Here is a 14,724-nt window from a genome sequence, read left to right as displayed (position 1 = left end):
TCGGTCCCTGCCCTTGCTCAGTGGGTTAACGATCCGGCGTTGCCGTGAGCTGTGGTGTAGGTTGCAGACGCGGCTCGGATCCCGCGTTGCTGTGGCTCTGGCATAGGCCGGTGGCTACAGCTCCGATTCGACCCCTAGCCCGGGAACCTCCATATGCTGTGGGAGCGGCCCAAAGAAATAGCAAAAAAAAGACAAAAAATAAATAAAAAAAATAAAATGTTGTATGTGTTACTGAAATCTTTGCTCACTTACCTAGGGGTGAGCTAATCACTGATTAGAAATTTAATTGAAGGCTTTGAATCAATATGTGTTCTACACTTTGGCCTGATACTCTGTTTGGTTTTTCATTATGTACTAAATGCCCCTGCAAGCATTACAAGTCTATCCAAGCCTTGGTTCTACTTCTAAAGGGCCTCAGGCTCAGCCAGAGATAAGAGATTAGGGATTCTCTCTTTCTCCTAAGATGTAAAGAAAGTCCATTATTTCTCATGTGCAGTCCTATACATTTGTGTGAACTTCTAAAATCCCTGGAATATGCAGACAATTTTAAACCTTCCTGTGGACATCCCTGCATTTACTGTTAGTCCCAATGCATGTCTAAGGCATAGCATAGGAACCTGTAATATTACACAAGTGCTATTATTTCTCTTCAATAACTGTCTTAGGGTGGACTGTTTACACAGACTGGACTCAATATTGTTAAAAAAAAACGTCTTGAAAATGGAAGTTTTCAGTGGTCTGCTCCATGGATCAAATTGAATATGGAGTCTTGGAGGAACTCCAAAGTGTTCTGCCCCCTCCACAGTCTGCTAGGATGAGATTTCCCCAGCTAGCAGAGGTTCTAAGCTGGTGGTCCACAGTGTTGGCCCAGCTTTGAAGAGAGAGATGCCGCAAGCCTCTCAGCTCTTCCTGGGATTCAGCCACTTTTGGAATAAATGTTTTGTGGGCTAGTGTGAGCCTTTGTCTATTTCTAGAGATCTGAAAAAGTTGATTTTGACAAATGTTGCCATTCTATTCATTGCCTTTACAAAGAGAATGTTTTCCGGTCTTTACTTCCCAGCAGTGCTTCTTGGATTTGATTTGATACACAGTGGATTTATTTTCTTTATTGTAAAATGATTATGCATTTTTCCCCATAAATTTGAAATGCCATTTTTTCCCCAAATTTATTGATTGTTTCTGGATAATTTAAAAAATCCTGTTCTATTGATACATCTATAAATTTTACCTCTGAGACCACTCTGCTCAAAATTTTTTCCTGGATAAATATATAATAAAGGATATAAAAATTAATGGAAAATTACAGGTGTGAAAAATGTAGTTAAGAGCTTTTTGTTTTAGCCACAAATAAGAAAATATATATAGATTTATTGGTCAAAAATGTAAACTGACTTAGAATAAATATGTGAAAATTCAGTTATTTTATATGAATGTGTATATTTCAAATAAACAAGAAGCAATTACAGTTTTTAAACAAAAATCATCTTGAGAAAATAGTAATTATAGGATGTAAAGGCTTCCAACATTCTAGAACTAACAATGATCATTTTGATAATTTCAAAGTCATATTTTAGTTATTTGCTTTGCTCCTGAATACACTTTTTAAAAAGTGAATCGTTAATCAACATCATACACCACATTAACAAAAGAAAAGTCAAAAATCATATGATCATCTCAATAGATGCAGAAAAAGCATATGACAAAGTCCAACATCCATTCATGATCAAGACCCTCACCAAAGTGGGTATAGAGGGAACCTTCCTGAATATAATCAAAGCCATTTATGATAAACCCACAGCAAATATCATACTCAATGGGGCAAAACTGAAAACCTTCTCACTCAAATCTGGAACAAGACAGGGATGCCCACTCTTACCACTGCTATTCAACATAGTTTTGGAAGTCCTAGCCACAGCAATTAGACAAACAAAAGAAATAAAAGGTATCCAAATAGGACGAGAAGAGATAAAACTGTCACTGTATGCAGACAACAAGATATTATACATAGAAAACCCTAAGGACTCAACCCAAAAACTACTTGAACTGATTAACAAATTCAGCAAAGTAGCAGGATATAAGATTAACATTCAGAAGTCAGTTGCATTTCTGTATACCAGCAATGAAATATTAGAAAAGGAACACAAAAATACAATACCTTTTAAAACTGTACCTCACAAAATCAAATACCTCGGAATACACCTGACCAAGGAGGTAAAGGACTTATGTGCCAAGAACTATAAAACTATAATCAGAGAAGTCAAAGAAGATGTAAAGAAATGGAAAGATATTCCATGTTCATGGATTGGAAAAATCAATATTGGAAAAATGGCTGTGCTAACCAAAGCAATCTACAGATTCAATGCAATCCCTATCAAATTACCCATGACATTTTTCACAGAACTAGAACAAACAATCCAAACATTTATATGGAACTACAAAAGACCCAGCAATCCTGAAAACAAAAACCAAGCAGGGGGCATAACTCTCCCAGACTTCAAGAAATACTACAAAGCCACAGTCATCAAAACAGTGTGGTACTGGTATCAAAACAGACAGACAGACCAATGGAACAGAATAGAGAATCCAGAAATAAACCCTGACACCTATGGTCAATTAATCTTTGACAAGGGAGGCAAGAACATCAAATGGGAAAAAGAAAGTCTATTCAGCAAACATTGCTGGGAAACCTGCATGCAAAGCAATGACACTAGAACACCCCCTCACACCATGCACAAAAATACACTCAAAATGGCTGAAAGACTTCAATATACCTCAGGACACCATCCAACTCCTAGAAGAAAACATAGGCAAAACACTCTCTGACATCAACATCAGGACTATTTTCTCAGGTCAGTCTCCCAAAGCAATAGAAATTAGAGCAAATATAAACCAATGGGACATAATCAAACTGACAAGATTTTGCACAGCAAAGGAAACCAAAAAGAAAAGAAAAAGACAACTTTCAGAATGGGAGAAAATAGTTTCAAATGATGCAGCCGACAAGGGCTTAATCTCTAGAATATATAAACAATTTATACAACCCAACAGCAAAAAAGCCAATCAATCAATGGAAAAATGGGCAAAAGACCTGAATAGACTGTTCTCCAAGGAAGATATACAGATGGCCAACAAACACATGAAAAAATGCTCAACATCGCTGGTTATAAGAGAAATGCAAATCAAAACTACCAGGAGATACCACCTCACACCAGTCAGAATGGCCATCATTAATAAATCCACAAATAACAAGTGCTGGAGGGGCTGTGGAGAAAAGAAACCCTCCTGCACTGTTGGTGGGAATGTCAACTGGTACAGTCACTATGGAGAACAGTTTGGACATACCTTAGAATTCTATACATAGAACTTCCATATGACCCCGCAATCCCACTCTTGGGCATCTATCCAGACAAAACTCTACTTAAAAAAGAAACATGCATCTGCATGTTCATTGCAGCACTATTCACAATAGCCAGGACATGGAAACAACCCAAATGTCCATCAACAGATGATTGGATTCACAAGATGTGGTATGTATACACAATGGAATCCTACTCAGACATAAAAAAGAATGACATAATGCCATTTGCAGCAACATGGATGGAACTAGAGACTCTCATACTGAGTGAAATGAGCCAGAAAGACAAAGACAGATACCATATTATATCACTTATAACTGCAGTCTAATATCCAGCACAAATGAACATCTCCTCAGAAAAGAAAATCATGGACTTGGAGAAGAGACTTGTGGCTGCCTGATGGGAGGGGGAGGGAGTGGGAGGGATCGGGAGCTTGGGCTTATCAGACACAACTTAGAATAGATTTTCAAGGAGATTCTGCTGAATAGCATTGAGAACTATGTCTAGATACTCATATTGCAACAGATCAAAGGGTGGGGGAAAAATGTATACATGTAAGGATAACTTGATCCCCTTGCTTTACAGTGGGAAAAAAAAAAAGTGAATTGTTAAAATACATTTAAGATACAGCTGATTTTACTTAACTTTCTTTTCTCTATAGGACTTTGGAGATGATGGGTCTTTGTATATTACCAAGGTTACAACCACTCACATGGGCAATTACACCTGCTATGCAGATGGCTATGAACACATCTATCAGACTCACATCTTCCAAGTGAATGGTAAGATATGAGTGGCTGTTTCAACTGTTTTTTGCTTCAGTAGAGATTCAAGGAATATCACAGCTGACTGGGAAGACTTCATTTTGTTGTTGTTTTAGGACTTTACTGTTAATGTGAAATATTTTCCAATTAAAAAAATGAGTAAATAAATCCTATAAATTTGTGTACTTTTCTCATCATGAAATACTACAGAGTAACTCATTCTAACCAGAAAATTAAAGCATAGGCAATTTCAATTTTTTTTTAGGCTTTAAGACAACAATTAGACAACCGTATAAATTTTAGAAACAAAAAATCAAGCATTTAAAAGTTTTAATTAATTTTAATTAATCATTCATTTTGTTGATTTTATTAATGATATAGAAAACTGTTATTTATGTATAAAAATTTCCACAATTTCAATCATTAACTCAATGGCTATGAACATTGGCCAACTAAGCTATGTCAATCTTACAATCAACACCATGTTTTATTTCTGCTTTAATTCAAATGTAATTTAGTTGAATTGATGATATAGAATTGCATGTATGATTCATTAATACACACTAGTTAATTTCCTTACTGATACATATGATTTACTAAAAGTAAGCTCTGTGCACCTAATTAAATACTTAGATTCCTATTCTAATTGTAACCAGAAGTCAGCAAAGCCTTCAGTGGGTGAAGTGTTACTTTCTGATTTGTTTTAAAATGACTGGAAGTACTGAGATCTGGTTTAAAAAAAAGAAAAACTTTTAACAGTCTAGGGAAGAGATAAGGGTGGCTTAAAATAAAGTGTTAAAAAAGTAATGTAGCCAGATCTGGGGTATATTTTCAAAGTGATCTGATGATATCACTGAGGAATGGCACATGAGCATGAGACTAGAGTTTAGAAAAAATGAACCCAAGGAATGTGAAGGAAAAATTTAGGTAAACCAATGTGACCCTCACTGCAATGGAGAAGGAGCACATTTGAAGACTGAGTGAGATTAATCTGTATTTATTTATTTATTTATTTGGACTAATTAAGTTGAATACAGTTATCCAGATGGAAGTCAAATATGCACTGTATTATACAAGTGTGGAGACCACAGTGATGGCCCCAAGTTGTATATTTAGATAATTTCAGTGTGTGTAAACTGTGTTTAAAACCATGAATTTGAGGAGTTCCAGCTGTGGTACAGTAGCTTAAGAATCTCACTGCAGAGCCTCTGGTCCCCACAGAGGCTCGAGTTTGATCCCTGGCCCAGCACAGTGGGTTAAAGGATCCAGTGTAGGTTGCAGCTGCAGATTGGATTCAATCCCTGGTCAGGGAAGTTACATATGCCATGGCTGTGGCCATTAAAAAAATAAGATAAAAATAAAGGAAAATCATGAATCTGAGCATGATGAAGTCACCTTACGGATGAGTAAGATGGATATGAAGCCAGAGGTTTGAGCCTTGGAGCTGAAGTTAGTGAATAGAGAGAGGATTTAGGATCAGCACCCTGTGAAGGGAAATGTGTCCTGGAAATCAATTAGAAAATGTTGAAATTCCCGTCATGGCTCAGCAGAAACAAATCTGACTGGTATCCATGAGGACTCAGGTTCGATCCCTGGCCTTGCTCAGTGGGTTAAGGATTTGGCATTGCTGTGAGCTGTAAGGAGTTGGAAAAAGTTGGGGAGTTTTGTTACCAAAATGAGTCATATGGACCCTAGTCAGGCCCTGGCCCTACAAGTCTCTCTGCCCTGCTAGGGAGGGTCCTTGTTCCCTTTGGTTCAACCAGCCAGTAATGAAACCACAGCTGAGATGGACACAGCACAAGCTTTGCTCAGTAGCCAAAGGCTGGAGAATTGGGAACTAAGTTTGCAGATCAACTTCTCCCCTGCTTGGTATGAGGAATTTATTTATTTATTTATTTATTTTTTAATTTATTTATTTATTTATTTTGCTTTTTAGGGCCACACCTGGGACATATGGAAGTTCCCAGGATAGGGGGTCAAATAGAAGCTGCAGCTTCCAGCCTGCACTGCAGCCATAGCAATGCCAGATTTGAGCCACATCCATGACCTATACTGAAGCTTGCAGCAATGCCATATCCTTAACCCACTGAGCATTGAGTGAGGCCAGGGATCAAACCCACATGCCCACGGATACTAGTTGTGTTCATAAACCATTGAGCCACAACAGTAACTCCTGAGGAATTTAATTTTAAAGAGTAAAGACCAAAGGAGGAGGAGTAAGGCTGATGAAGGGGAGGCATGTGCAGTAGTCTGTAGGGGAAGGGGCAAGGCTTTTCCTGAGGGCATGTGGTGCCACTCTCTTTTTATCCTTTTGTGTTCCTTAATGTCTGGTCATGGCCTCAGGTGGGTGTGTCGTTTTGTTTTCTTTCTTTTTTTTTGTCTTTTGTCTTTTTAGGAGTGCACCTGTGGCATAAGCCAGGGATCGAACCCATGTCCTCATGATACTAGTCAGGCTCATTAACCACTGAGCCACGATGAGGACTCCAGGGTGTGTCATTTTTTATGCTAATGCAGGAAATTCTGTGTCAAGGGAGACTCAGGGTCTGCTGAAGGTCAGATTCATCACTATCTTGGGCCCAAGAGGTTCCATCTGGTTTTTTGGTTTATAGCTTCCTTTCTTATCTCTGAGCCTTTTAACTTAAAGATTTATGTCAACTCCTGTTAAAGGTGAGGGTGGGTGCATTTTGAGCAAACTTGAAGCAGCTCTGGCAATATTTGGCTATCGGTGGCATTCCACAGAAGCAGATATAAGCCTTGGTTTCTGGTGCAAACCTAGTTGTCTACTAGGTGTGAGTCAAGGCTTGGAAATGGACTTTCAGAGAAATCAGTGAAGAGAACAGATGTGAAGGAGGTGACAGGGTTGTTTCCAGGGGTTTTAGTCCTTTAGAGCTCAAAGTTCAGAGACAGCAGCTGTTCTGGAGGACACACACTCTAGGGAGGACAGGACAGGGTGTTGGGGGGTGAAGTGGTTGTTTTAACTGGTCTGGGCCTCACCTCCCCATGTGTTATGCTTGTTTACTGACTAATGGCCTATTTGACAAGGTTAACGATCTTTACTTTTTTTTGTTTTGTTTTGTTCATTTTCCTTTTAGGGCTGCACCTGAGGCATATGGAAGTTCTTGGGCTAGGGCTCAAATTGAAGCTGTAGCTGCAGGCCACAACCACAGCCACAGCAATGTCAGATCCTTAACCCACTGTGCAAGGCTGGGGATTTAACCTGAATCCTCACAGAGATGTCAGGTCCTTAACCTGCTAAGCCACAATGGGAAGTTTGGCACTTTGTAGATTTTTAAAATTTATGCTGTTTTTGTTTGTTGTGTTTTTTTTTTAGAATTAGAGAGAACAATTCTTCATTTTGTTCCTAGCCAACAATTAGTTCTATCTCCCATCCTCTTCCAGCCCTTGGTTGTCCAGTCTAAGTAGCAACTATGCGAGAGTTCTTGATAGTCTGTAGAACACTGCATGGTGCACATTCTCCCTGTATCAGAATCACATGAAAAAATATCAAAAACATAGATCTTGGGTTCACCAGTATTATCTGGAAGTTTGCCTTGAAATCCACATTTTGATAAGCTTCTCAGGTCAGTGTGATGCATAGTAAAGCATGAGAAACATTCTAAATAACTGCTCTTTATTCACGTCTCATGTAGGTTTCTTACGTTACTCACTCATTTGCCATGCTCCATCTGGGAAGCCCAGGAAGAAGACCTAGAACCAAACCATAGGTGTTTATATTGCAAGATGTGCCCTGAGCAGTGCTGGGGAAATGCTGCATCCCCATTTCATCCTTCCTGTGGATGAAGTATTTACTCTCTGGTCTCAGGTCTTTATGAAGGTAGAATATAGAGTAAAGGAATGCTGAGGTCTCAGAAACAGTGCTGCCTCTCCCAACCATCGGGCTTAGGGTTATGAATTATGAGGAATTCGATATTAGTGGTGACTTCCTAGGCTGAGCACTGATGAGTTCCCTTTTCTAGGAACAAAGGTCCCTGAACCTGGGAGTAAACTCCATCTTTTCCTCTTACCTCTGACCCATTTAATCTGCTTTGAAATCCTTGATATAAAAATGAAACCACAAAACTCAGATTGGGACTTGAATGCACTGTTTTTTAATTAAAATCACACACCTGGTTTCAAGACTTACTGATGTTCAGGTACTTAATGTCTTAGTGCAGAAGGAATTCAGTGAGAGGCACAGTGATAGGTAAAGTAGATTTATTGAAAGTGACAGACACAATGTGGACCATCTCAAAAGGCCACAGTGGCCCAGAAATATAGGGTGGTGAGTTTTTATGGGCTGAGAAACTTCACAGGTTAATGAGTGAAAGGATTATTACAGCTGTTTTGGGGAAGGGGCAAGGATTTCCAGGAATTAGGCCACTGCCCACTGTTTGGTCTTTTATGGTCTATCCAAGAACTGTCATGATGCCTGTGGGCATGTCATTTGGCTAATGTATCACAATGAGTCTCAAAGTCAATAGACGGCAGATATGCTATCTTGGATCTAGTTGGTTCTAACCAGTTTTTATCTTATCCTCAACAGCTATGTCATTCTTTTAAAGGTTGTAGCCTGCTCCCTTTCTCCCCTTCTCAAAGTTTTCATGAAGAAATAGGGTTTGGAAAGCAAAATAATGATATTATGTTGGTTGAAAATGAGTAGAGAGACAACTGTGTAGTAACTGGACAATTTTCAGTCAAGAGAGGGAATTTTATCAAAAATGACAGAATGTGATTACCTTTTATGTTTATGTGAATAACTTAGTAAACATGAAAGTCAGCACATATAAGAGAAGTATGAAAAATTGCAGTAATCAAATCCTAAATATGTTGATATGATCTACTACACAAATGGAAGGGTTGTTCTTTGGAAGACTGGCAGTTAAGCGTTGTTCTTTGAGATGGACAGTTAATTTGTTGAAACAGGGAGAAGGATAGATTGTTTGGGAACAGATATTCAGGGTGGAAGCTTGAGGAAATCCTCTTTGCATTGTGCACACCAACTATGAAAAGTGGGGAGTTTGTGAGAGGATTAGTGATTTGAGGAGAGGAAGAGATGTACAATAATTATCTTGCAAGGAAGTAGGGTAATGAAAATAGTAGTAAGTAATTGGAATGTTGAGCATACTTTTGGGTGTTGAGGTGATACATATTAGTATGTTTTCCTTCAGTTGTCATTGGCTGTGAGTCTGTAATCAAAGAAAGAAGAGATTTGGGTTTAACTGACATTTCGTTTTGTCAGTTGAATAAATGGGAAAGAGACAGACATGAGAAAGTTAAGCAAGTTTACAAGAGAATGATTATAATAATGGACCACAGAATAAATGGAAAGGAAGGTGGTAGGTAAAAAAGCAGTGAGACCATGACAAATGCGAAATGAAGTGAAAAATTGACTGTGGTGTCCAAGTTAGTCAAATATTACTAGTATAGGTTACAACAAAGAAAAGAAAAGCCTTTTTTCAAAACATTTTCTTAAGGCATCTGGCAATTTCTGTTTATAAGAAATACTTTTATTTAGGTCAAATATATATAAAGAAGTATAAGACCGTAAAGATTTGATAGATGTTTAGACAGCTAGCAGTTCTAAATCTAACTTGCCAGTTCTGGCTTTAGCTGAGAAACGAAGCCTAGACTAACACTAATTCATCGCATTCAACCACAACTGATTAAAAAAACAAAAAACAAACAAATTAAAAAAAAAACCCTCAAACCTTGTTCTACTGTATTTTTATCAAGTAGGAAAGACAGTAAGTGTATTTCAAGGATCAACTTTAATATTTAAAGCTACTTGAAGTCAAAAATATGAGTGGAAAATGCATCATGCATGTGTCAATAAGATCTTCAGCTGCTGTGAAAAAGAACCCAGATAATACGGGCTTAGAGAAGATGTAGGTAAGGGTGTGCTTTTCTTATGCATAAAAGAAGCCAAGGTGAGGTTGTTGGAGGATAGCAACTCCACCTGTCAGCATGGTCCTCTGCTTCCTCCATTTATGGTTAGCACATGGTTTCCTTTCTCAATGTTTTCCAACTGATGGTACAAATTCCAGTCATCATTTTCACATTTCAACAAGGAAAAAGTAAGGGAAAGAAGGAAAAAAAGAGAGACTGTTGCCTAAAAGTGCACTTTCAAAAGAACTTTGGGGAGTTTCCATCACGATGCAGTGGAAACAAATCTGACTAGTATCCGGAAGGATGTGGGTTCGACCCATGGCCTTGCTTAGTGAGTTAAGGATCTGGTGTTGCCATGAGCAGTGGTGTAGGTTGCAGTTGACCCTTAGCCTAGGAACTTCCACATGCTGGCCCTAAAAAGGAAAAAGAAAAAAAAATTAAATAAAGGAATTTTGGGAGTTCCCATTGTGGCTCAGTGGGTTAAGCACCCAACATTGTCCCTGTGAAGATGCAGGGTTGGATCCCTGGTCTTGTTCCGCATGAGTTAAGGATCCTGGGTTGCTGCCATCTGCAGCATAGGTGGAAGACGTGTCTGGGATCCCATGTTGCCATCTTGGCTGTGGTGTAGGGTACGACCTTAAAAAGAAAAATAAATAAATAAATAAATAAATAAAATAGCTTTAATGACAGTGCCAACTGCTACTGACCTTCTAAAAGCAGAGATCACAAAGAATGTTTTGCCATTCATGACAATGAAGGGTTCAATCAATCAGAAATAATTAATTGTTGATTAAATTAATTACTAGATTAATTAGAAGGAAGGTGAGAAAAAATTGGGGGTAGGTAAGTAGTTATGTTTGTCACAAAAGTGTTTGGCATGTCAAAATATTTTGCTAAATCAATAATAGAATGACACTACAATAAAATGTTTAGAAATGATAGGATTAGTTATAAAAGAGCAGCCCTACAAGTGATTTGTCCCTTTTTTTTTAAGTGTTTCCCTTTCCTTTTGTTTTATATTATTTGTGTTTGGCATAATAACTTTAAATGTATGCTTTGAGTATAAATAAGTATAGGAAACTTGAGATCGCTCTGAATAGTTATAGGTCAATAACAATAGAATAGTTGAGAAGGCACTGCGGCACTGAAACTAACAATGAAAATGCAAGAAAATGCAAATTGGGTAGGCAAATAGCACAGTTACTGACCCAATAAATCTCTAAAACTAGTTGAACTCATTTTTCATTCTCCTTCCACTTTTCAGAAAAGGTTAAAAAGATCTTTTAGAAAATCAAGTTTCCACTGGGAATTTAACATATTTATCTTTGTCAATTAGTAATAAAAATAAAATACATTATTGGTTACCATAAAAAGCTCCAAAAATACTACAAGTCATTGGAATTTGTTAAAGAGTGTCTTTGAAGTGCAAAGTCTATTTAAATATCCCAGGGTGCAAGCCAAATAAAAGTCTATCAATAGCCCTTTTTCTTTTCAAACAATGCAAAATTAGATGATTGAAATATGAGAGTGCCTCTGTGTCCTTGTCAGAAGAAACATTATGTATAAATCAAAGGAGCTTGACTCTACCAGTGGAATTCACTTCATGCTTTTCTTTTTCTTTTTACATAAAGCAAATCATCTTTTGATCTTCAGCTTAGGATACAGAATGTTTGAAATTTTTAAAGTCATTTAGTGTTTACACTACCCTCTGGGCAGAAAGCTCGTCCATATTCACAATAGACCCATATGCAAGCTGTTATTTCTCTTTTGTTTATTGTTTAAGACCTCATACATAATATCAAGTGGATTTTTTTTTCTCCTCATGTCAGAAACTTCTGCACAAAATTACTGGTTTTATAGTATGTATCCATAGATCACCTGATTTTTCTTCTTCAGAGTTTGGAAACATCACTTGGAGCTAGCCATATAGACCTCAAAGCATCACCTTCTTTTTTTTTTATTATTTTTTTTATTTGATTTTCCCACTGTACAGCAAGGGGATCAAGTTATTCTTACATGTATACATTTTTTTCCCCACCCTTTGTTCTGTTGCAATATGAGTATCTAGACATAGACCTCAATGCTACTCAGCAGGATCTCCTTGTAAATCTATTCTAAGTTGTGTCTGATAAGTTCAAGCTCCCAATCCCTCCCACTTCCTCCCTCTCCCATCCCGGCAGCCACAAGTCTATTTTCCAAGTCCATGATTTTCTTTTCTGTGGAGATGTTCATTTGTGCTGGATATTAGACTGCAGTTATAAGTGATATCATATGGTATCTGTCTTTGTCTTTCTGGCTCATTTCACTCAGTATGAGAGTCTCTAGTTCCATCCATGTTGCTGCAAATGGCATTATGTCATTCTTTTTTATGTCTGAGTAGGATTCCATTGTGTATACATACCACATCTTGTGAATCCAATCATCTGTTGATGGACATTTGGGTTGTTTCCATGTCCTGGCTATTGGCATCACCTTCTTAATAATAAAGCATTTAGAGAAAGTAGCTTAAGTCTGTAGCAATAGTGGCCTGCTTCTTCTTGCATCATAGAATTGAACTTCTTCATCTAGTCATGGTCCACCCTTCCTACTAATCTTTTCAGAATGGCCATTGTGGGGATGGGGATAAAAGTTTCCTGCCAGTAGGAGGGTCCAAAAAGCAGTAAGTTAGGGGCCAGTTCCTCCTTCTCTCTCTTCCTCCCCTGTGAGTTATCAGAGGATGAGAGTGAGAAGCTTTGAGGGTTACTCTGGCTCAATGATTCTCTACCTGTGGTTCTTGGGCAAGCAGCACAAGCAAATTTGTTTTGTTTTCATTTTTATTTTATTTTTTTAATGTTATTGAAGTGTAGTTGATCTACAAAGTTGTGTTAGTTTCAGGTATACGGCCAAGTGATATTGTTGCCAAACTTGACCTCTGTCCACTGGTGTTGAATAAAAAACATGGAGATAGAGTTGGGGGCCAAGGAGAAACATATATAGATTTTATTAATTTTTCAGGTAAAGGAGGCCACAGCAGGCTAATGCCCTAAAGACTATGCGCTCCCTTGGGAGAAAATAGGAGATGATCTTATAGGTTTAGAGTAGGAAATAGTGCTGCAGATAAGAATCAGGGTAGATGCAAGATTTTATTCTTCTTCAAAGCTGGTATTTAGTGGCCCCAGGACTAGTTCTGGTGATCCTCCATCTCTCTGGAGTGCAAAATGCTTCATGAAGTAGTTAGCATCTTCCATTTGTTGGGGTCCTTAGTTCTTCAGAAGAGCTTAAAGGTACTGTTATGTATATCTCTTAAGGAGGAACCAGGACCCTGCCCCAAGGATGCACTATGGTTTCTTGAATGGTCCTCCCTGGTCTCTGCATCCCCTCCCTTTCCTGATTAGCAACTGTTTGAACCTGTCCTTTGGAACTCAGCGAAGATCATGGCTGGATGAGGCCTATTTCCTACAAATAAGAAATAGGGGACATGGAAAGTCTTTTGTGCCCACGAGCCCCACCCTGATATGTGTGTATGTGTGTGTGTGTGTGTGTGTGTGTGTGTGTGTGTGTGTGTGTGTGTATATATATATATATCACTTTTTAAGATTCATTTCCAGTATAAGTTATTATAAGATATTGAATATAGTTCCCTGTGCTATAGAGTTTATCCTTTTTGTTTACCTATTTCATGTGTTTATATATATCAGTATAATATATATAAAATTTTATATGTATATATATGTCAATCTCAACCTCCTCATTTATCCCCCCACCTCTTCCCCTTTGGTAACTAAAAGTTTGTTTTCTATGTATGTGTGTCTCTCTGTTTTGTATCATTTTTTAATGCATATTCTCAAGGTTCACCCATCCCTACTGAATCAGAGGCTCTGGTCCTAGGGTCAGATGATCTGTGTTAAACAATCCCTCCTGATGACTGATCAAAAAGTTTAGAACTATTGCTCTAGCAGTTTGATTCTCCAGAACATGTGAAGTGAGGGTTTATGTCCTTCCTTAGATTCTTCAAATTTCTTCTTTTAATTGTGATATTAAAATAAGCATATAGGGATCTTAGGGAATGGATGTTTTTTAGGGGCTTGAGATCAGATCAGGCTTTCTCCTCAATCTTATTTTTTCTTTTTTTCTTTTTTTTTTTTTTCCTGGCTGTACCTGCAGCATATGGAAGTTTCCAGGCTATGGGTTGAATTGGAGCTGCATTTGCTGGCCTATGTCACAGCCACAGCAATGATGCATCCAAGCACATCTGCGACCTACACCCCAGCTTGTGGCAATGCTGTATCTTTAACCCACTGAGCGAAGCCAGAGATCAAACCCACATCTTCGTGGACACTGTGTAGCGTTCTTAACCCTCTGTGCCACCATAGTAACTCCTTCCTCCTCAATCTTGATGGTTTGCTCCAAACCTCTCTTGGGTCTCTCAGCTATGTTGAACACCCCTGATAGCTGGTCCTGCAGGAGCTCATCCCTCTTCCACTCTTCTTAGACTTTATTTGACACCAGAAGATTTATCAGCTGCACCCAAGGTAGCCCAGTTGTGCCAAAGACGGAATACCCCCAGGAACAGTCCTAACCAATGAGCAGCATTGGTCCATGGGTACAAAGTATAGCTTCCTGCTCCTTAGTTGGGAGATTCTCAGGTGCATCCTACCTGATTCCTCAGAGGGTCCACCCTGGAAGTTAGCCTTTTTTGTTGCTCTTTTTCTTTCCTCTGTTTTACTTTCCTACTCCTA

The 14,724-nt window shown here is 38.4% G+C and overlaps 1 protein-coding gene across 3 annotated transcripts in view; it reads left to right on the top strand.

The window, feature by feature from the left end:
• FSTL5 (follistatin like 5) overlaps positions 1–14,724 on the top strand; it is a 786,274-nt gene that overhangs the window by 594,074 nt on the left and 177,476 nt on the right. For all 3 annotated transcript variants that reach the window (XM_047798935.1, XM_047798934.1, XM_047798933.1), the window contains one exon: positions 4,018–4,138. In XM_047798935.1, the coding sequence (XP_047654891.1) occupies positions 4,018–4,138 (121 nt within the window). The remainder of the gene's footprint in view (positions 1–4,017; positions 4,139–14,724) is intronic.

The sequence above is a fragment of the Phacochoerus africanus genome, chromosome 10, assembly GCF_016906955.1.
Source record: "Phacochoerus africanus isolate WHEZ1 chromosome 10, ROS_Pafr_v1, whole genome shotgun sequence".
Taxonomy (NCBI): Eukaryota; Metazoa; Chordata; class Mammalia; order Artiodactyla; family Suidae; genus Phacochoerus; species Phacochoerus africanus.
The sequence above is the reverse complement of the archived record's forward strand: the minus strand, read 5'-3'. Positions and strand labels throughout refer to the sequence as shown.